We start from the raw sequence: 21,591 nt of genomic DNA on the forward strand, positions 1-21,591 counted from the left end.
GTGCAGGAATTCAGATTCAAGCCCTGATGGCTGTTTTTTTTTTTTTTTTTTCGTTTAAGAATTTTCGATGTGCCAGAGTGTGGGAGAGACTAAGAATGAAGAGTAGAAGGCCTTTTTTTCAAGTTCTCAATTCCTCCACCCTCCCATGTTCTTTCCCATTCTTTTTTATAGGCGTATTTTATGTCGGCAGTGGACTCTGGATTTAGGAGGCACTAAAGTAAAGGGGTCATTAATTACGATCCTCTCATACATTCCGAAGGTAAAACAAAAAAGTGGATCGAGGCCATTCTACTGAGGAAGAAGATGGAGAAACCGCACATGCCTTCAATTGTCATCAGCACAGAGAAGCATGTTTATGAGAGATTTAGAAGCTTTGACATCTTTTTAACCACTCGTAATGAGCTATCTAGCTGAAGAAAATCTTACCGAGCAAATTATGGTCTACTTTAAAGAAACAGTCGAGGTCATTCAGATGCTAAAAATCAACTCAATTTATAACATTGAACGAGATCCACGTGTTCAAACCTAAGTAGATAAAAGGGTAAACCAAAAGTATGCAAACTGTCTGGTTCTGAAAAAACATGGCTTCTTCACAAAATACCATGTCCATTTTTAGGTTAATAATTAAGAATCTTCCTCTTCCACAATCAGAATCCTCTTGCATGCCTCATAGCACATGAAAGAAATACCTGCTGCAGGGACTAATTTCATGCAGCTTGGGCCCAAACCTCTGTATAGACCTGCTAGTCCTTCTTTCTCAAGAATGCTCGCCAGAGCGTGAAGCATGTTATGGTACGCTCTCCCGTTGAGGGCCCCAGCCTGCATGTGCTTCCGAGCCACCTCAAGTGGGAAAGTTGCAGTACTTGAGATTGCCCCAGCTGCTGATCCAATCAGTAGAGTCGCAACGTTTCCAATTTCTTCCTTCTTGAAAGCCTTTTTGTATGCTTTCTTCAGTGTATCATAAGCAAAATAATTGGCTGCAGCATATGGGACTACTCCTATCAGACTTGGTGTGAGACCCCGATAAAGCTCACCAGGTCCTTCCTCTTGCACTATCTTAAGGAATGCATCCAACAAATTCTTGTACTCTCCTCTCTACATTCAGATTTGAGGTAAAACTTCAGTTTATATGAAGGAGAAAAATATCTGTTTGTAATTCAACCATACTTTCCACAACACAAGTTTACCTGGACTGTGAGTCGAGTCTTGAGCAACTCAAGAGGGTATGTGCATAATGTGGAGCTAACTCCAGCAATAGCACCAGCAATTGATGAAGCAGGGATCGGAAGTTTTGGCCGCTCCCCTGGTTGAGGCGTCAATTGCTTCAGAACTGTATCATAAGCAAATAACTGCAGAAGGGCACAATGAGAACTTGCATTAAATTTATCATATTTGATAGTGTATCATAAGCAAATAACTGTATCGCATTTGATTGGATTTAGAAAAGAAGCCTCAATCTTGTCCAATACAATAAACTTTACTGATACCCGCAGTATTAGACAATAACATCTTTAGGTGCCAAAATTTAAAAGATTTATCATTTTGGACCAAAACCAGTCATCTTCTTACATCAACACATAAAAGTGGGAGGCAATATTGCATCAGGCAAGCATTATAGCTCGTGACGTCTGGTGTCATATATAAAAGGTGTAACTGAACTCTCCAAAAGACGAAGACATGGGGACAGCCAGACTTGCAAAATATAAGATATACATGTTCAGGGAGAAAGATTTGCAAAGCTTCTACATATGTAACATGAAGCTAGAATGACATAATAATGGTAGTATGTATTACATTTTTAATAATTCACTTTGAAACACATAATATTATATTAAAGATTGAGAATTGAACAAAAAGAGTACCAACAGGTTAGCCTTTTCTGCAGGATCTCCCCCATGGTATCTTCATTGTAATAATGTTTAACCACCAACTTAGTGATGGATATTATGCGGTTGTTCATTTGGAAAATTGAATTGCTAGCACAGATGCCAGTATATGTACAAAATGGCAGCAAGAATGTGGGTCCTATACAAATGTATAAAGAATAAAATAAGGATAATAACAGGGAAGTGAGGCATGGAAAATTTCTCTTAATTTATGGATAGGGGACATGGTAAACAGAAAAATGTCAATGAGGAACAATTAAGAGAAAAAAGGACTAGGAAACTAAAAGTTCTAGACACAGGATGAATGAAATGGTTAACACCACATCACACAAAGTCTAAGTTAAATTGATTTATATTTTCTAATGAAGATATACTGCATTGAGGACCCCATTCGTAGAAACAGAAAACCCAGTAACTGCTAAATGCAAGAGTGGAGTCACCAATCATATTCTGAAAAAAGATAGAACTTTCTCAAAAATGAAATTAGATAAACAAATATAAAGAGAACCAACCAAGAACTTTAATCAGTGGATCAATTCACAGAGCATTCTCTTTCAATGCTCATGTGGTTTTACTTGATAAGGAGACATCATTGGACACGAAAGATACTTTTTGGTGGACGACAAACTTTATAGAAGGCAAAGAAAAACCAAAAGAAGCTGTCACATAAGGGAAGATGCCAAAATCAAAACTCTCTAAAGCAAATATTGAAAACCATATATATACAGAAATTAGCAAGCTATAGTCAAATCATTGACATACGACCTACAGTGATCCAACTTACATATTCAAGCAATAACAAAAGCAACCAGAATCAGAAGATGTATCACTGCAAAAGAAAATGTAAATGTAAAGATGGGATTCATGACTACATACCTCAATAGCTTTGCTTGGTGCAACCCGGATAACGTTAACGAAATTGCCCCTGAACAAGCCCTTCCAACCATCATGCTTCATGATGTTATCAAAAACCTCCATTGTAGAATGCCCACAACTCCCCACCATCAAATGAGTCCTTATAGTCTCTAATGGAGCAACAGCAGTACGGGATACAGCCCCAGCAATGCCCCCACTGATCAACCTTCTCAAGGCCTGATTTCCCACCTTAATTTTCCATTTAAATCCAGTTGCCTTCTTCTTCTTCTTCTTCAACGCCACCAATTCTTTATCCCCTACTTCCAATACCTCACTTGTAACCAACTCAGGATTCCTCTCAACTGGTAAAGCCGGTTCAGGTATTGAAACAAATTTCATTTGCATATTAGCAGCAGCTGATATTTGTGAGTTTGTGGCATTTTCTAGGGAATTTGGAGAAATCCCAAACCCCTTTCCTACTTGATTGACACTAGCGAATAAGCCACGATCATGAAATGCATCCCTCCTAACACTACAATGTTGAGTAAATAATTCAAGTTTAACGCCAGAATTAGAGAACGTCACTCCCTGGTTTCTATGTGTAACAACTTTCAAACTATTTGTATCCATAGAAACCAATAGCTACCAAAGCTTCAAACTAGGCTCTCTCCTCCTCTTTTTACAAGCTTTTGATATATACCAAACAAAAACAATGAACAAAATACTATAATTTGCAATTTGAATGAGAAATGTCGATGACAAGGCAAATGGGTGTTTAAAAAATGTAATTTTTAGGGATGGGTATTGATTATAGAGGTCAAAAAACGAATCTTTTCTTTTTAAAGGATATGAACAGATATACCGAAACGCAACTAGAGAGGAATCGAGAATAAAGGTGTTGGAAAATATTCGAGTTAAGAGATATTACCAGAAGATTTTGATAATCCTTCTCTCCTCTCCTCTACAGTGAAGCAGAGGAGAAGAAAGGGAAGTAGAAGGTGGCGTAGGCGTAAACTTCAATATTGCTATGTGCTGGCTTTTGCGTTTGTTTACATGAAAAGCCGCCCCTGACGATAGCGAGAGAGGTCGCCGTCTCACAAGGGCAAGTGGATTCAAGTCTTAAACCCTAATAAAAATTGTTTTTTTTTTTTTTTTTCCCAATATTTCTTTCGATATTTATTTAAAAATAATATTACTACTATTTTCAAAGTCAAATTCCAATGGAACATAACTTAATAAAAAAATTGCTATATTTGATCATCAATTAACTAAACATAAAATACAAATACTACGTGAAAAACTGTTTTCCAGTTTTAATATTAGAAATATGTTGAATTAATTTTTTTATTATTTAAACCTATTTACTGATGTTAGAAAGAAAAATCTCTTCAATAAAAATTGAAGAGTAGTTAAATTCCTTCATGAACTTTTTGACCAAACCAAACGTCTAAATTCTAAGTACCAAGCTACTGTTTAAGTCCAAGGTTGGATAAAGTGAGCATTATATACTATTGCCCTTGCCTTTTTATGTCGATCACCAAACCTTCTCAAATTGACCAAATCTAACCATGACATCCTCGACACAGATTTTGTTGACCATACAACTCACATGTGAGTCCCCATTCAATAGCACCGTCTCTTCTAATTTAAATTCTTAAAATAACAATACAAGAGAATATGTAATGCAATACAAGACAAAAAATGTCGCATTTTCACGTTTTTTTTCCCATGTCTGCATGTCAATTTGACCCGTCGCCACGAAATTCAGATGAAACGGTTTTTTTTTTTTTTTTTATTGGCTCTTATTTGGTACGTGTAAGTCTAAAGTTCGCATCTTTGGGGGATTTATGTGCTCGGACCTGGGAGAAGGAGAAGCCTCTTATTAGTCATCAGCACAATCTGTTTATGGATTATTCAGTCATTAACAATTAAATATTGACAACTAACAACTAGTACAAACCTAGTATCAGAAAGAAACCTCAACTTTCAATATCTCATGTATAATTAATAATTTTATTACGAAAACTTAGTATAATCTAATCCTCCTACAAAGTTGGTTAAATTTGGCAAAATGCTCCTCCCTTCTATCCCAGTGTGTATGAGTGTAGTCACCCGCTTGATGAATATATATAAACTCTACCTGTTAAAATATAACAATTTTGTCATCAAGATCTCTGCTTCCCAATAAATAAACATGAACATTGTGTCTCGGCCAAAATTCTATAACAACAAAATGGCTATTGCTAATTAATAGTTTCATTTCGACTTCCCCTTCTTTGTCTTTGACGACCCCGTCTTCCCAGACTTCTTATTAGGTTTGTTCTTCACTTTCATAGGTTTGCCTTTTGCTTTCAACTTGCTTGGAGTTGTTGAAGAATTGCCTTGCTGATTCTTCCAATTCCTCTCTTTCTTGACTGTATATTTTGAAACAGCCTATTTCCACAAGACAGTTTAGTTTATACAAGATATTCTATTGTTTTACTCCAGAAAAGCTAAAGCAATGATAAAAGTTGACTTCAAATGCATACCTTATCAATGTTAAGTATCTCATGTGAATTCTGTGAAATTATTTTGCTTAGAACCTTGTCAGTTTGCTCCTTCTCTTGTCTGCCAATTCCTGAACCTTCCACGACTGGTAGAAACTGAATAAAGACAAAAGGGGTAAAGAATTATGGAGCCTTCAATGGCAGAAATAAATGAAAGAGATTGCATTTCCATGGGTAAGTTCAAACCTTGCGATTCTTTCCTTGCTTTTTGGCAGGCTTTTCTCCTGGCAACTTCTTGTCAAACTTCCCACCACTGGCTGTTGCAGTTGCCGCTAGTCCAGCTACATTTCCTAGTTCATCTTTTGAAACCTTCTTTGGTGCAGCATGAGTTCCTGTTATGGGCAAAGCCGTGGCAGCTAGCTGAACATGGCTGAAGAAAAGAGTTTACTTGGAAAATGTTACCTAAATGTCATGAAATATTTAAGATGCTACCACTGAAATGAGTCTTTAGCAGTTGCTTTTCTCTTTTCAATTTGTGTGGATATTGGACAGTGATACATGAGGGTGGAAATGTTTCATCAGCAAATAGGTGGGTCTCAAAAAATATTAAAAACTGTAGCGTGGCAAAGATAATTAAGTACCAGGTCACCTAACACAGTAACCCGTTTACTCTATGCTCAAGAAGCTTGGATTTGAATCGCATAAGAAAATTTTAAGAGATCACTTAAAAGTGTAATTATCACACGTGTCAGACAATTAAGTGATGACAATTATAATTTTCAGCATTTAATCAAGTTATCAAACTCCAATGAAAAAGGAGTCTTGCAAGGCTAAAATCATTAATGCATCAAGATATATGTTGTACACACTTACTAATCAAAAAGTGAGATTGATTATTGGATGGCATAAGATTTGATGCATTGAGAAATAAAATACATGCTAAATATGAACAAAAAAAGTGATGACATGGGAAAACCTTGGCAAAGCACCAACTTTTGCAGCTTGTTTCAAGTTCTGCAGCCGATTCTTCTGTTGTTTTTCAACTCTGTTCTTCTTCTCAGTCTTTCTCTTGGCAAATGGATCCTCTCCTGGCTCTGGTGAAAGCAACAACCATTCATGTTTAAAACATGTCAAGTTGCTTAATCTTTTTCTAGTTAAAAGCATTAATGTTTTTGGTTTATAACTATTGGTTGCCAGAGCAAATTCTTTTTTACTTTTTCCCAAGAAAAACAGTACTAAAAGCAAAATTCACAATTAGGTTTCTAAGATGTGATTTGACAACAGAGTTTAGTGTAGCATTACCATCAGTCATCTTGGCTTCAATGATGGGAATGTCTTCATCATCATTAACACGATCATATCCAAAACGACGTTTCCAAGTGCCAGTTTGTTCATCCCACAGCACCTTGTCTTTCTTGCGCTTTTTTATACCTTCAAGAAACAGCAATCAAAGATAACTTTGTGAGCTTTGAACAAGAGGAATAAAAAATTCAGCCAAAACTTAGGCTCATAGGTTCTATCTCACATAGAGGTTGCAGATATTAATTAAGATAAAATACCTTTCGATTTAGCAAACAATTCCCATTTCGTAGGTGGTTTGGGCTTTGGCAACTGAAAATATAACACCAACAAGCTTATCAGTTATCGTGCTAAAGATAAAAAATCTAAACAAGGAAACATTAAGAAATTACTCTAGCACCTCAGATATTTAATTGAAGAATGTTGTTAAAATTAAAAATTTGGAGACTGCTTTGTGAAAAATCAATAAACTTCAAGGGTTAAATAAATTATACTTATTCTTCGTCTTGGTACTTCCACTACTACAGCAGTTACCAGGTATATTTGATTCTCACAAGAAAGTTACAAACTAATTGAGATAAACGAGAAAAACCACCATTTCAATAACAGTCCAATGAAATTAGTGGTCAAAGCCGATAACCAAATCCAAGGATGGACTTCAAAGCAATATAAGTTAAGCATGTCATGCCTAGAACATAGATTTTGACTGCAGGTCCTTCTCTTTTAGGAGGTACTGTTTTACTTGTCGTTAATAGCAGTTTTGGACAATAAATATCAACATGTAATTTTTGACAAAGATGTACAAAAGAAAGAATGTATCTAGGTTTCTATTCAAATAGAGGGGCACAAAAAAGGCGACAAATTCCATGAAACATAAAATTAGGAAACAAATTTACTGTCAGGCCTTCTAGAAGATACATAAGAAATAGAAAATTTAATTCAGCAAATACATTTTTGAGGAAAGATATCACAAATTGTAAGCAAGTCTTTGTTTTCCCATTGTGTAAACGTCGCACTTGCAGGAAACTTCAAACACCAAACAGGAAAATGTTAAGTCTTATAAACAAATCAAAGGAAAATTTGTTTCGAATTGTCTTTCTTCTTCCTTCCGCTCTCTTTCTCTCTCACCTCCAACCCCTGTCCCATTTCCACTTTACATAATTTTCTTTCAAAGTATAATATTCTAAATAGAAGGAACAACTTACATGCTTCCCTCTGGGCAATTTTGTAGTTGGGGGAGGCAACTTGACAAGTGGACCATCTACATCTTCTGTTGAAGGCAAGTTGAAAAGATTTGCAGCAATAACTTGAACTAGCTCAGTGCCCTTTTTAACACATTCCTTCAGCAAATCCTCCCTATGCAAATCAAAAAAAAAAAAAAAAAGCCCCAATGAAACTCAAGTCACAACATCGTGTTCTTCTCCGAGTAAAGGCAAAACCTACTACAATCACGTGAATATTGGTGTTTCCCATCTTCCTATTAGAATGTTACTCAATAGCTCAATTACAAACAATTGCATACCACCAACCTTATATATTCTGATTTCCAATCATCACCTAGATTTTCTAAGGATTGAAAATAGTTCATTTGAACTTCACTGCAAAATAAATGACATTTCAAAATCTAACTCTGCGCACCTTCTGATAAATGTTTAATTTAACCTAAACCAGTCAACCAGCATCCTCCTCCTAATTTTTTCAGCTTAGTGTAGCTATCAGCTTTGCTGGTCAATACTCAAAACAACTTGCAATCTATCATTTTGATTTTGCCCCAGAACGTTATTGACGTTATCACAATAACTTTCCCCAGAAAACAATCGCATCCAATACGCATATCTCCCAAAAATGAATAAAGATCAAGTATCGATCATAGAACAGGAAAACCAATTACTAGCACGAAACTACCAAACGAGTAAGAATAAGAATGCAGGTAGATTAAACAGAGCTGCAGGAGACCAAATAACCTAGAGAAGAAGAATAAGTACCTGGAAGAAGGGAGAGAGGGAAACTGGTGATGAGGGTCAAAAGCCATAAGATGTCCAAGGTCGACCTCATATTGTTTGTCAGTCTCCATGGGATACTACTGCGTTAGTATCTCACTTAGCTGTGCAATATAAACCCTAGAAAGAAAGTCGAAGACGAAGAAGAAGCAGCGAGGGTTTATTACATAAGTTCATAATCATATCCAGCAACAAATATATCCTTTCCGGGGCCCCTGACCCGCTATTTGCCCTGATTTTATGGGCCTCTTGGGTTCAGATAGCCCAACACTACATAGGCTACTAGGCTAATTGAGATTGAGCTACAGGCCTTAATAGTATGGTGAAGATGGCAACCCAAGCAAGGATAAAAACGGTAAACGAAATCGAACCAATCAACCGAATAACTGAAACTAACTCCGAAACAAACCAGTTTTGTTCGCGTTTGTCAGTTTGGTTAGTTCGTTCGGCTTTTTAACCATTTTGAGTTAAAAAAAACAATGGTTAGCCACCATATCAAACCGAAAATCATTCAATTTCTCTTATTAAAAGATCTTATAAAAAAAACCGATCAGTACAGGTCAGCATTTCGATCATTCTCAACTTATGCTCAACCCTAATTCGAAATTTGTAAACTGTCCAGAACTTATTTATTTTAATTATTTTTGGTAAATTAATCAGTATTAGAGGAAAATGGACTGTCTGAGAAATCAAATGAATGAATATAATATACAAGACGACCGTTTCATCACATAGTGTTTCATAAATTTATTATTATAAATTTATTATTTAATACACAAATTTTCACGTGTATTAGTATTAAGTTTTTAATAATACTTATTTATAAAATAAGTGAATTGGAAGAGTGGGAAATGATATATGGATAGGAAATTTTAATTTTCCGCTAAGCAGTAAAGGCTCTTTACCAATTTAAAAAATTGCTTTACGCCACACTTTTCATTCACTTGTGGACACCGACGGCGCATATTCACCCACTATCACTATAATATTTGATGGCTTTTTTTTCCGTATAATTATCTTTAATTAATCAGTGGTTCGTTTTGGATTTATTTAAGCCATTTTCAGTAATATTAGCTGTTTGTTATTTTAATTTAAATTAAGATTTTAAATTTTAATTTTAAATGGAATTTTAAAATATAAAATTTAGATGGAATGTGTTTTTTTAAATATTGATATATAAAATATAGAATGAAAAATTTTCATATTTCAATTAATATAGTGAAATTATATTTTTATTATTTTATTATTTTCTATTTTAATAATATAATATTAAATTAAATTTTTGAATAATTTTTTTCTATTGAATTTAAAATTTAATTGGATTTCTTAAGAACCATAAAATTTAATTTTATGGTGTATGCTCAGTTTAGTGAAATCATGAATAGTTTGTCTAGATTTGATCTATTGCCAATTTATAAATTCAATTTATGAAAAATAATTTTTTATTTGAAACAATAATAATAATTTTAATAAAAAAATAAATAAGGTGAGAATAATAATTTAAAAACATCATATTTTTATTAATTTGGTCAATAAATAAATTAATGTATGGCATAAATAAGTATAAATAAGTGTAAATGCGTAATCCGATAAAGTACAAGACTTAAAAAACGAGAACTGCCGAAAGCTACCAAAAATGCTTTTGAACATCCTATTAAGAATCAAATCACTGTGCTGACACGTGAACTCCATGAACGAAGCAGATAAGCAGTAAGCAAGCAATAGCAGATCTTACAAAATGAAGTCATAAAATATAAAATCCCATTACCTAGATTCATCAATATCCTAAACCCCCACTTTGCTATTCCAGTCACATTCTTTTTCCTTTCTACTGCATTAATTTATGTGTGGATGTTGATTATAAATAGGAGTGGCTTGCAGCCTTCTTCACCATATCACATAACAAAGTTGGAAAAAAAAAAAAAAATGAGGTTCAGCTTTTTCTTTGCCCTTATGATCATTGTAGTTTGGTTATGGTTTGGGACAATCGCTTTGGTTGCTGCAGATATTGGCACTGCTACCTCTTATGATCCACCTTATTTGCGTACGTTGCTCCTTTAATTTTTTTCTTCCTTACTTATAAATTTTAAAGTAGGACTTGTAATTTAAATTCAGGAGAGCTTTTGTTTAATGATTTATACTGTTAATCTCAATTAAAATGATGCAGCAACAAGATGCAAAGGATACAATGAAGATCAATTTCCACCAGGAGGGTATTTTATAGCAGTCAGTGAAGGAATATGGGACAATGGAGCAGCTTGTGGTCGCAAGTATCGCATGAGGTGCATTAGCGGCTTAAAGAGGCCTTGCAAAGACCCAACCATTGTGGTTCAAGTTGTTGATCTTTGTACATTAAATCCGTGCCCTTCTACTTTACTTCTCTCCAACAAAGCTTTCAATGCCATTTCTAAAGTCCCTATCACCAAGATTAATGTTGAATTTGCCCAGTAATTATTCTTTTTTATATATACATATCTCTCGATTCGTCTAATCCGATTACTTATTAAGTCACGTCGTGTTAAGCTTAACTGATTTTATTTTATTTTATATTTATTTATTTTTGCAGGATTTGATGATTCAAACGAAGAGTTTAAATTGATAAAAATAATATGTCGAATTCAAAATTCGGGAAGAAAGTAATGTTTTTAATTAGATTTATGTTCTAATTTTATAAATATTGTAAAACAATTAAACAATTGTTTTGAGTTGAATAAATCATCTTAATTTATAATAGTTGAATAAATCAATTGTGGGTGAGCTACTATTAATCAATGATTGAGCATGATCTATTGTTTTCTTATAGCAAATAATTAAATAATTTTTCATTTAAGAATTACTGTGTCACTTATCATATTTCAAATTTAAATTATAAAACAAAATTATCATTTCATATCATTGGGGCTGATCCATTTTTGTAGCAAGTTTTATCCTACACAATATACTATAGCAGGTTAAAATTTTCCATTTTTAAGATTTCAAAACAGTATCGGAATAACATTATCCATGCTTTTTTATATAAAAATTATCTACTATTCGAAATCAATTTACTCGATTAATCTGAATTTGCACTCAATAATCTCACTTATTTAATAGCTGCAAATTAATTTAAGCACTAATGCCAATATCAGTGTTACACAACAAAGGAAAAGTGAAAGTAAAAACAATAGAATTAAAAAATATCAAATGGTTTCAGTTTCATTTTAGATAAGTCATTTTAAATAATAATTCTTACTTTGAAATGTAGATTTAAATTCAAATTTTATTTATTATCACTTTAATTCTCAAATAAAATAAAATCTATCGTTATTTTGAATATTCCATTAGAATATATTGCTACAACTTATGAAAATCAATGGTTCGGACTGATTCAGTAAGATATTAAATTAATACGTAAGACCATTTATATAATTATTTTTAAGTATATTTACTAAATAAATTATGATCCTTTAACCTTCATGTGAAAATTTTTAATATTTTTTTATAAACAAAATTAAGGAAATTATTCAGCTGAGAAGTAGGTTTCCATGTCTATGAAATACATCACTTACAACAATTATGCAATTCAAATAGCTACATTTAATTTTCCAATATAAGAGATTTTCTGAAAATTTTCTTATTTAAAATAAATTATTGAATTTATTTGGGCCTACAACTATTTAAAAATACTGAAAATTTAAAGTGAAAACTTTTAAATATTTAATAATCGTAACTCAACCAATAAAATCATGCCACGAATTAAAATCTTCGTAGTTAATGAATCTGTTTGGGAGTTTAAGCATTTATGGGGCCAATAAACGTTGAACATTACAGTGGAACCAAACACGGCTGTTTGAGAAGTCATCTACTATATATTATTGGAAGGACGATAAATCTACCGATATTTGTCCTTTACTTCCAATTTTCCCCTCCCCAAAAAAAAAAAAGAAAAAAGAAAAAAAAAACACTTTCCCCCAAATCATGAAACCCTAAATTCACAAATCACCAAATTCCCAATTATACTTTAACTTCCCATCTCCGATCCATCTGTAAGTTCAAATCCTTCTCGATTCTCTCTATGTGTCTGCTGTACTGACTTTATATCGCAAAAAACCCAATCAATTTCTTATCTTTATGCATTAACGAACCCGAACATGACTGCATATTGATTGATAGATTTTGTTATTAGGTTTTGTTTTTATTTCTGTAGGTTTATTAATTGTACAAACAAATGGATGGGAACAAAGACGACGCGTTGAAATGCTTGAAAATCGGCAAAGATGCACTGGATTCCGGCGATCGAAGTCGTGCTTTAAAGTTCATCAATAAAGCTCGTCGCCTTGATCCCAATCTCCCCGTTGACGATCTCTTGTCGGAAATTGAAAAGGATTCGTCTTCCTCTGATCAAACGGCTGAGAGTACTAATGGGCCCACCAGCACCACGACAACCGTCGCCGATGAATCTAAAGTTCGCAACAGGGCTCCCTCAACTGGGTCTTCTTCATCTGCCTCTGCCTCGGCAACATATACTGAGGAGCAAATCACGATCGTGAGGCAAATCAAGAAGAAGAAAGATTATTATGACATTTTGGGATTGGAGAAAACTTGCTCTATTGAAGATGTTCGGAAAGCTTACAGGAAATTATCTCTGAAAGTTCATCCTGATAAAAATAAAGCTCCCGGAGCTGAAGAAGCTTTTAAAGCCGTCTCCAAGGCATTCCAGTGTCTTAGCAATGAAGAGAACCGAAAGAAGTATGATCTAACTGGAAGTGACGAGCCGGTTTATGAGAGACGCGCTCAGAGGCATCATGAAGGATACAATGGGTATTATGATGATTTTGATCCGGACGAGATTTTCAGGCAATTCTTCTTTGGAGGAATGCCGCCAGCGACTACCCAGTTCAGAAGTTTCAATTTTGGTGGAGGTATGGGACCGAGAACAGGCGATAATGCATCTGGATTTAATATGCGTGCATTGATTCAGTTGCTACCTGTTATCGTTATATTGCTTTTGAACTTTCTCCCATCTTCAGAGCCAATTTACTCGCTGTCTAGGTCATATCCTTATGAGTATAGGTTCACTACGCAGAAAGGGGTTAATTTTTATGTGAAAAGTACGAAATTTGAGCAGGATTATCCACCGGATACCAATGAAAGGGCAGTATTGGAAGGCAAGGTGGAGAGGGATTATGTGTCTATTCTTGCTCAGAATTGCAGGTACGAGTTGCAGAGGCAGCAGTGGGGTTTTGTGCGGGAGACTCCTCATTGCGAAATGTTGCAGCAGTTTCAATCTGGGGCCTCAGTGGCTTGATGAATTGGAATTGAGGTTAAAATTTACGTTTGTTTTACAATTGCCTATTTTTACAAGCTAAGTTTGCATATGATGTAATGATAGATTGAGGCCCAATAAGTTTTTTTTTTATTTCCCCCGATTCTCTTTTCACTTATCATAACATGAAAATTAGCCCCAGATATGCTTTTTTTTTTTTTCACTATATCCCCTTATGCACTAATATTATCATAGTAACTTGGCAGGAGTTAATAGGCTTATAAATGCATAATTCACTTCTTAATGTGACCTTAATGATTTTGTAATGGCGATTTCCAACACCTTAGCAGAGATGTATTCCATATCCCTAAGATATTTTATTCACCAGATGCATTGTGTAACTTTTGCCCGTTATTCTAGAGTACAATACAAATGTGGTCAAGCTTATTGGGTGGTTCTACTGTTTTGTCAATTACTTACGCTGTAGCATATGAAGACATGCTGATATTGTATATCAGATATACTTGAGGGCAGGTGGCCTTGTGATTGTTGCTTTCAGTTTCATTGCAACTTAATGTGAAAATGTGTGGAAACTTGCAGTTAGAGCCTATATTTCTTTCTCTCTTGCAGATGCTCTTGTGGAACAACTTGATCAATATAATTTTGTAGAAGTCATGGAGCATTTGGAATTTATGGTGGAAATGAAGGATAATACTTGTGACTTTTAGATTTAATGTTATCAAATTCCTTATATATTTTTTTTCCTTAGCACACAATGTGGTGCTACAAACTTCTAGTCGTTGTATATCAGCAATGTCTTCCTTAGAATAGCTTGTGTTATAACTCAAGTTTCAGTTTGTGTTTTAACTCTTGTTTTGAGTGCTTGCTGCAATGTGCATGCTCCAGCTTGACTACAATGATTATATTGGATTGCTAGACGATCCAACATGTTTCATGATACTCTTCTCTTATTTATGTCAATTCATTATATTTTTTCACCATTCCCTTGTTGCACAATATTTTTTTTCTAGCGATATGCTGATGTTGATCTTATGTAGTTGCCATTTTGAGGCTATGTTGTAAGGAGGCGTAGCAGTAGCAGGACCTTTTCTGGTATGGCTTTTGATATATGAATGGTTCGTGGTGGGGTACGCTTGCAGTATATGGGATTTAGCCAAAGGATCTTTCATCAGGGTTATTTACTTATGTTGAAAATTTTCTACCTGACTTGTGTATTTTAGCATGAAATCTTCTAGAGCTTTATTGTTATATTTACATGTGTTGATTTGATGTGGAGATGCTTTTATTATGAAATAAATGGTGGAGAGGAAATTTCCTCTGGAGGATTGTGCTATGATTGGATTATTGATTCCGAGTGAAAAGGTAGAAGTTAATTTTGGGGATAACACTGCCTTTCTCTTCTTCTGGCTGGATGGTACATCATATAATGAGACACTTAAACCTATATTGAAAGGTAGGAGGTTATGAAAAATTTCATCGGTGTTTTACTTATTACCATGTGATGAGGAAGAAGGTGAATGCTTGATGATATGATTTGAAATTGGTATGTATTTGATGACAATGGAGCATACGTCTGATACAGACCTGATGTTAATGTTTTCATTTTCTTGACTTATTATTATTATTATTATTATTATTATTATTATTACCCCTATTTTCTTTTTTTGAATAAATTAGAGGTGAATGATGATCTTGTTTGTATGTGTCTGCTATGATCCAAGATTCCTCATAGACAGTGGAGATTGTAACAGTGACAGGAAATTGGTATGTATTTGATGACAATGGAGCATACGTCTGATACAGACCTGATGTTAATGTTTTCATTTTCTTGACTTATTATTATTATTATTATTATTATTATTATTACCCCTATTTTCTTTTTTTGAATAAATTAGAGGTGAATGATGATCTTGTTTGTATGTGTCTGCTATGATCCAAGATTCCTCATAGACAGTGGAGATTGTAACAGTGACAGGATAATTGTTGATTTTATTTTGTTTGACAACTGCATATCCAAACGAATTCGCCGGACAATTCAAATCTGAGATTGTAATGCTTGTAAAAGCATAGGAAGCTGTGGAAAAATGTCATTCTTATTTGATATTTGAAGTTCTCCATTTGTTTCTCAGATTTTATGTAGAGGTGAATTGATTTGTATTGCGCTCTATCTCGTCATAAGCTATTTCTTGAACTCCTGCGCTGCTTGTGAAGTAGAACAAACCCTGCTTGGCTGCATTTTTGTATGGCAAGTTCTGAATGAAACCATTGTCTTTGACTTTTGGTATTTACTATATTCAATAGACTTCACAAATTATGTATGGATCAGCAGAGAGAAAAATTTGATTGGACCTCTTTCAGTTTCGTCTTTGAAACGAAAAGAAAGTTCAGGTTAACCCAATCTGCCATAGTTATTGAACATAAAAGCCTGGGAAGGGCAAAATAATATCCATTTTTGGCTCGAGCCACGTTAGGAAGAAAAAAAAAAAAAAAAAAAAAAGGGGACATAGGTCATACTAAAAAGCTGAGAGCCAATATCCTAAAAAATGAAATAAAAAGTTCACTATACTGTTAGCCGTAGAACCCTAGTTGCTGAATCTAGTCCTTGACAAAAAATGAGGAATTTCGAAGAGTTACTCAATTGGAGATGAAAAAATTGGGTGGCTTTCTTAACAAAAGTGCAGACTATGTTTAGAAATTCGTTAATTGGTAAGGATATCTGTTACGACACAAAATTCTCCCCTCTCCCCACTTTAACAAGATCACCACTTTTCCCTTTGATGTCGAGAAATGATCAATTTGAAATCAGGCAAGCAAACTATAGCCCTAGGCAATACATAGTCATAGCTAACTAAAAATCACTGTATCTTTTTCAGATGTGAAAAAATGCAATTGCCAATTACAGAAGGAACTTGCTTTGCAACTCATGAAAGTCGATAACATAATCCTAATCCTGTTCATTTCATTCAAGAGAAGGAATCCATGGAACACCATCTTGTACATCATGGACTGACATTTGTCAGACTTACATTTAATCATTAACAAGCAGTAAAACATAACCATTAAAAGGAATGATAATTTCAAGTCATGGGAAAAAAAAGTATCATTCACATAATAGCTTCTCAAGGAACAAATATATTTCATCAACTACAAGCACAAAATTGCATGTTGAGATCTCATATCTAATTTTCTTTGCTCCCAGTACTAAATTAGTCTTCAAAACTTGTTTACCTAATCCTTTGAGGTAATGACTAGCAAACCCAAAATGCTTATGAGTATGTACTGCAAGCAAAGCAAATAGAAAAATAAAAGAAATGTGTTAGTTTCGTTTTGCTTTTGTTCTGTCTGCAAAAAACTTTTTTATTTTTTGTGGATAATGTAATCACTTTGTTCTTTTCAATGAAAACTAGGAAATGTTTGAAACTACCTTGATTAAAGGCTTCTCAGTCATGATAATTGTCACCCAACCAACATAAGGCAAGAATCTGTGGGAACAGACAATAACACATCACATAAATCAAGATGATGCATACATTTAGTAGTATTAATATTATGAAAAAGAAAATTCACTAGAAGGGAAAGTGGTTGCATTTCTCACACCGAAATGGTTGTAAAAGAGAATTTATTTTGGTAAACAAATTAACCAACACGAGGAACTTTCACTTTGCCTAGACGTTTATAAAATTTGATCAACTAGTATCAGATAAAATGGCATATCACAGTATATGCCAAAATACACTCAGATTTTAACTAATTGTACCTCTCAAAAACTGTGATAAGTCCAATAAATTAAGATTTTGTAACATAAACACTATGCATGAGCAGTACTAAATCATTCTTTGGAATTGTTTGCCAGCTTAATAATATTTTTGAAAAAGAAAAAAACATAAGCATGACGTACCCAACAGCTCTCCCCATGATATGTTGCCGCTTCAACCAATACTGACCATAAGCATATAAAGACCTATCATCTACATCATTGTTGTCTCCTGATAAAAAATAGCCAATTGATGAATCAATCAGTGATAAGCAGAGAGAGAATACCTACTGAAACTACAAGCATAAACAAACACTCCAGACGTATTCAAAACTATTTCCGGTTTATTTTTCATTAGTAGTAAGTAGCTTAAAAAGTTGTCCATGGGAAGAGAGCATGTCCAGTTCATCAGAGTATATCTTGTTACTAAGTAGAAGAAATATCACCATTAAGGTTTAGCATGACAGAAATTTAACTACTTTAGTCTTAGAACATGTTACCTTTTGTAAGGATATCAACATCTTTGCTATCTTGTCGCTCATGTACCTAACAAGAAATAATAGAACATAGATAATTTTGTTATTGAAGTCAAAAACATTATTAGAAACTAATCTAGTGTAGTAGGAGAAGCATGCACTACTTGCAAAAAGATATGTTGCAGCTCTTTTGCATACTGAAACAAATTTAGCAACTTCAACAGAGGGAAGTTCAAAGTTTATCATTAAGTATAGCAAAAGAATACAACTAATCCTGTAAATATGACTCCCTACTTAGTTTTATTGTGAGCTCATCCAATCCATGTATGAAAGTTGTGTCGTTAACCAATTCTGGAAACAATGGTTTAGAATTTATGGAATGTCACTTAATTTACTATTTTCTCACGTCCTTAAGAAAAAAGCAAGGTTAGAAGATATGTTGAGTCTTGTTTCATATGTTCAACCAGTATGCTTCTTTGAGAAACATTGGACATCCTCAATTAAAATTGAATACAGGAGATTGAATTCTGTATGCTACTTTCATGACTGTACTATGTTCTCCTTTCTATATATAAGGATCAATAAGTCCATAACTTCTTTTCTTTCATTTGAAAAGTGTAAATTATTAGCATGATCCTGCTGGTCCATAATGCTTTAGTTTGTTCTCCTTTGTTTAAGGATCAATAAGTCCATATTTTTCTTTTCATTTGAAAAGCATAATATTATCAGCATGATCCGGTTGGTCTATGATGCTGTCAATTGTCAACCCTGTTCATTTGCTCTGCGTATTTGTTGACTGGAAATAAAACAATCATAAATAGACAAAAAAAATATGGAATCTTGCATATATTTTACCTCAATCACTCGATGAACAATTGGAATCTCACGTCCCTAAACAATGTACAGAAGATATATTAGCACCAGGAAAAAAAAAAAAAAAAAAAACTGTAATGTTCAGTAGTTGCATACAAGTAGAAATATATATATATATATATATATATATATATATATATATATATATATATATATATATATATAACAAAGGGCCAAAGGAAAAAGCATAAGATCATAAGACACCCATTTAGCAAGGGTTGTAAAGTTCATTAGCTACAGAGCAGAGCAAGTTCAAATAGATATTAGATAGTTATATCCTAAAAGGAAAATCTCCAGCTTCGCAATTGGGTTGATAGTTATGTGTGTTCACTAGTTCATTATTTCTGAACAACCCAGGCCTAGCAAGATATTGTCCGCTTTCGGCCGAACCAACTCCGGCCCACACGGTTTCAGTCTTGAGCTAGAACCAACTCATAGCCTAAAAGGCCTCATACTAGTCTAAGGCTTGCCCTTCCTTATGTATTTCACTTCCACCTTGTTCTTAGTCGATGTGGGATTCGCCTAGAGTGTGACTATTTCCTTTTCTCAAAGAATGATAATAAGGAGGAGCCTTGCCATAGAGAACATTAGTGCACTGTGAGCAAAAGATCATGTGTTCAACCCATCAAGACAGCCTCTTAGCAATGCAGGAAACAAGCTGCATAACCCTAATCCTCATTAAGCCCAAAATGCAAGAAGACTCAATGCCTCATGCAATGAAACACCCTTTCTAGATGCAAGGACACTAAGCAGTTCAATTTGTTCTCATACACTCAGAATGCTGTTATACATGCAGTTGCCTAAAAGGTGCAATTTTAAAGAACTACAAAAACTGCTGAACATGAAACACGAATAAAGAATAAACAACCATGGTAAAGCACAGTGCAATCACCAAATTTTTCTGTGAAAGAAGCTAATCAACGTCAATAGAGCACGAATATCCAACCAATATGACCAGTATGCCAGATAATAAATGAATTACTTCTCTAAAAGAACAAAATAAAAAAATTTCACATTAAAACAATTACTTCTCTAAAAGAACAAAACTGAAAAATGTCATAGTAAAACACAAAAGTGAAAAGCTTAAAGAGACCAAAAACTCATTATTAGAACCAAAACAATAATGCTCATATGAACATAACTAGATAGCTGAAGATCACTGGCAAGAAAGAGAAAAAACAGAGCCAATTATGAATAGCAGAACAATGAGCTTACATCTATGTTAAACACAACGATCTCCCCAGTTCGAATAGGATCCTTGCTCATATGCAAGAACAAAATGTCACCCTGCAACACAATGAAAGGGTTATGTTACAGGATGGGGAAATAGTAATGATAAAAAAGTGCAACACAAAGCTGTTAGATCATCATATGAAATAAACAATGGGATGATGATGTGAAAACAAAAAATAATTGCTACCACCTTTGCAATACCGTGTCTCATGGTTGAAATAGGTGATGCTTTCCATGGAATCCATTGTTATAAATCAAGTTAATTACTGCTACAAAATCTTCAAAATAATGAAGGGTCCATAAAATGGTGTGCAATATTGAAAGACTTGATGTCTAACATTCTAACTACATGACATATCCACAAATAAACAAACGAACCACTAATAGAAGTTGGTGACAGTGATACCATGATAAGTTCCAAGCACCGTCAAAATCTTAACAGAGCGCTTTCAATAACCAGATAACATGAACAAAAATGACATTACATTTTCTTTATACACTTCAGCAACACCTTGTAAATAGCTACAGTGTTAAAAACATATCATTTGACATCTTCACCAATTATTGCTATTTTTGAAGAAGCACAATCATATGAGAATTTCAAAGCAGCTTTCATGTGAATGGTTAAACAAAAACAAGCATAATCACATCGATGCCTGGGGGTTCTTTACTTTAAAGTAAAATGGACTTACTCTTTGGAAACCAGGTTCCATACTTTCAGAGAGCACAACTACAACAGGTGACTCACTACCAGTTATACACATCAATGCCTTCCATATTATTAGAGCTGAAGTCACAATCAAGCCTGCAATGCTCATACCAGTAAAAGAATGAACAGAGCAGAAAAGGAACAGAAAAAAAAAAAAAAAAAAGAAGCTAGCTTCCTAAAAGAAACCTTTAACACAATGAACAAACCGAAATACAAATGCAAATGACAAAAGAAATCCCCTACTTTCAAATATCATTTTTTGCCTATTAGAAGTTACGGAACAAATACAACTCAACATTGATAAAAAGCACTAACGGCTATATATTCTCCCTTAAAATAAAAACCCAACTGTTCTCAAACGTGAATTGAACTTTTTTTATGTTAAAAACTACTGATCTCAAAGAAGAAGATAATCACTAATGCGTTCCTTTCATATATATATATATATACACATACATACCTGCCCTCCATTTTCAATTAAAAGCATTATATTCGATACAAAGAAAATGAGAGAAGGGGAAGAGACGAACCAAGACTAATGACCTGAGTAATAGCTTGTCTGATCTGAATAGACTTGATGGAGTCAATTGTCTCCCCTGTCCACCCCATTTCTTCTGCAACGATCTCTCCCTCTCTCTTTTCGTGTCGCCAAAATCTGGGGAATTATTGTGCAAGAGGCTAGAGCTGTGTTTATTTATAGGTTGGACTGATTACAGTGAAATGTGGGCGTGTCACTTCGAATTGAGTTGCGACA

The 21,591-nt window shown here is 34.1% G+C and overlaps 4 protein-coding genes and 1 pseudogene across 7 annotated transcripts; 2 read left to right on the plus strand and 3 right to left on the minus strand.

Moving 5' to 3' along the window:
- Window positions 1–473: 473 nt before the first annotated feature.
- On the minus strand, window positions 474–3,854 carry LOC149494470 (adenine nucleotide transporter BT1, chloroplastic/mitochondrial-like). The gene is made up of 3 exons (XM_089725005.1): window positions 2,763–3,854; window positions 1,188–1,349; window positions 474–1,095 (listed from the first exon to the last, which is right to left on the minus strand). The coding sequence occupies exons 1-3, from the start codon at window positions 3,369–3,371 to the stop codon at window positions 625–627; spliced, it is 1,242 nt and encodes a 413-aa protein (XP_089581131.1). The 5' UTR covers window positions 3,372–3,854; the 3' UTR covers window positions 474–624.
- Window positions 3,855–4,857: 1,003 nt separating this feature from the next.
- LOC149494471 (ribosome biogenesis regulatory protein (RRS1) family protein) lies at window positions 4,858–8,695 on the minus strand. The gene is made up of 8 exons (XM_089725412.1): window positions 8,512–8,695; window positions 7,732–7,882; window positions 6,787–6,838; window positions 6,530–6,658; window positions 6,204–6,321; window positions 5,474–5,657; window positions 5,270–5,383; window positions 4,858–5,174 (listed from the first exon to the last, which is right to left on the minus strand). The coding sequence occupies exons 1-8, from the start codon at window positions 8,598–8,600 to the stop codon at window positions 4,998–5,000; spliced, it is 1,014 nt and encodes a 337-aa protein (XP_089581538.1). The 5' UTR covers window positions 8,601–8,695; the 3' UTR covers window positions 4,858–4,997.
- A 1,611-nt stretch (window positions 8,696–10,306) lies between these two features.
- On the plus strand, window positions 10,307–11,265 carry LOC149494472 (EG45-like domain containing protein). Its single transcript, XM_089725278.1, has 3 exons — window positions 10,307–10,570; window positions 10,694–10,973; window positions 11,093–11,265. The coding sequence occupies exons 1-3, from the start codon at window positions 10,378–10,380 to the stop codon at window positions 11,097–11,099; spliced, it is 480 nt and encodes a 159-aa protein (XP_089581404.1). The 5' UTR covers window positions 10,307–10,377; the 3' UTR covers window positions 11,100–11,265.
- Window positions 11,266–12,393: 1,128 nt separating this feature from the next.
- LOC149494473 (chaperone protein dnaJ 49 pseudogene) lies at window positions 12,394–15,983 on the plus strand (annotated as a pseudogene). 3 transcript variants are annotated; one of them, XR_016322055.1, is made up of 3 exons: window positions 12,394–12,551; window positions 12,713–13,828; window positions 14,830–15,983. The product of XR_016322055.1 is annotated as a chaperone protein dnaJ 49 pseudogene, transcript variant X3 (transcript). The 3 variants fall into 3 exon arrangements; XR_016322053.1 differs by lacking the exon at window positions 14,830–15,983 and adding an exon at window positions 14,402–14,772; XR_016322054.1 differs by lacking the exon at window positions 14,830–15,983 and adding an exon at window positions 14,402–14,772 and having other exon boundaries at window positions 12,396–12,551; window positions 12,692–13,828.
- Window positions 15,984–16,722: 739 nt separating this feature from the next.
- Window positions 16,723–21,580, minus strand: LOC149494474 (uncharacterized). Its single transcript, XM_089724746.1, has 8 exons — window positions 21,368–21,580; window positions 20,821–20,933; window positions 20,111–20,182; window positions 18,878–18,913; window positions 18,047–18,092; window positions 17,691–17,778; window positions 17,217–17,274; window positions 16,723–17,071 (listed from the first exon to the last, which is right to left on the minus strand). The coding sequence occupies exons 1-8, from the start codon at window positions 21,444–21,446 to the stop codon at window positions 17,021–17,023; spliced, it is 543 nt and encodes a 180-aa protein (XP_089580872.1). The 5' UTR covers window positions 21,447–21,580; the 3' UTR covers window positions 16,723–17,020.
- Window positions 21,581–21,591: the final 11 nt, after the last annotated feature.

This window comes from Jatropha curcas, chromosome 8 (assembly GCF_041381405.1).
Source record: "Jatropha curcas cultivar XTBG-Jc1 chromosome 8, XTBG_Jcur_1.0, whole genome shotgun sequence".
Taxonomy (NCBI): Eukaryota; Viridiplantae; Streptophyta; class Magnoliopsida; order Malpighiales; family Euphorbiaceae; genus Jatropha; species Jatropha curcas.

What these genes read in the sequence shown, in the direction of transcription:
- LOC149494474 (XM_089724746.1), bottom strand. Translation starts at nt 21,446, where the DNA reads ATGGGGTGGACAGGGGAGACAATTGACTCCATCAAGTCTATTCAGATC. An exon ending in TGGAACCTGGTTTCCAAAGA is followed by an intron (nt 20,183 to 20,820) that starts GTAAGTCCATTT and finishes ATTGTGTTGCAG; the next exon opens with GGTGACATTTTGTTCTTGCA. An exon ending in TGTTGATATCCTTACAAAAG is followed by an intron (nt 17,779 to 18,046) that starts GTAACATGTTCT and finishes ATTTTTTATCAG; the next exon opens with GAGACAACAATGATGTAGAT.
- LOC149494472 (XM_089725278.1), top strand. Translation starts at nt 10,378, where the DNA reads ATGTTGATTATAAATAGGAGTGGCTTGCAGCCTTCTTCACCATATCAC. An exon ending in TTATGATCCACCTTATTTGC is followed by an intron (nt 10,571 to 10,693) that starts GTACGTTGCTCC and finishes AAAATGATGCAG; the next exon opens with CAACAAGATGCAAAGGATAC.
- LOC149494470 (XM_089725005.1), bottom strand. Translation starts at nt 3,371, where the DNA reads ATGGATACAAATAGTTTGAAAGTTGTTACACATAGAAACCAGGGAGTG. An exon ending in CACCAAGCAAAGCTATTGAG is followed by an intron (nt 1,350 to 2,762) that starts GTATGTAGTCAT and finishes GCCCTTCTGCAG; the next exon opens with TTATTTGCTTATGATACAGT. An exon ending in AGACTCGACTCACAGTCCAG is followed by an intron (nt 1,096 to 1,187) that starts GTAAACTTGTGT and finishes ATCTGAATGTAG; the next exon opens with AGAGGAGAGTACAAGAATTT.
- LOC149494471 (XM_089725412.1), bottom strand. Translation starts at nt 8,600, where the DNA reads ATGGAGACTGACAAACAATATGAGGTCGACCTTGGACATCTTATGGCT. An exon ending in AATTGCCCAGAGGGAAGCAT is followed by an intron (nt 6,839 to 7,731) that starts GTAAGTTGTTCC and finishes TTATATTTTCAG; the next exon opens with TTGCCAAAGCCCAAACCACC. An exon ending in AGCAAGGAAAGAATCGCAAG is followed by an intron (nt 5,384 to 5,473) that starts GTTTGAACTTAC and finishes GTCTTTATTCAG; the next exon opens with TTTCTACCAGTCGTGGAAGG.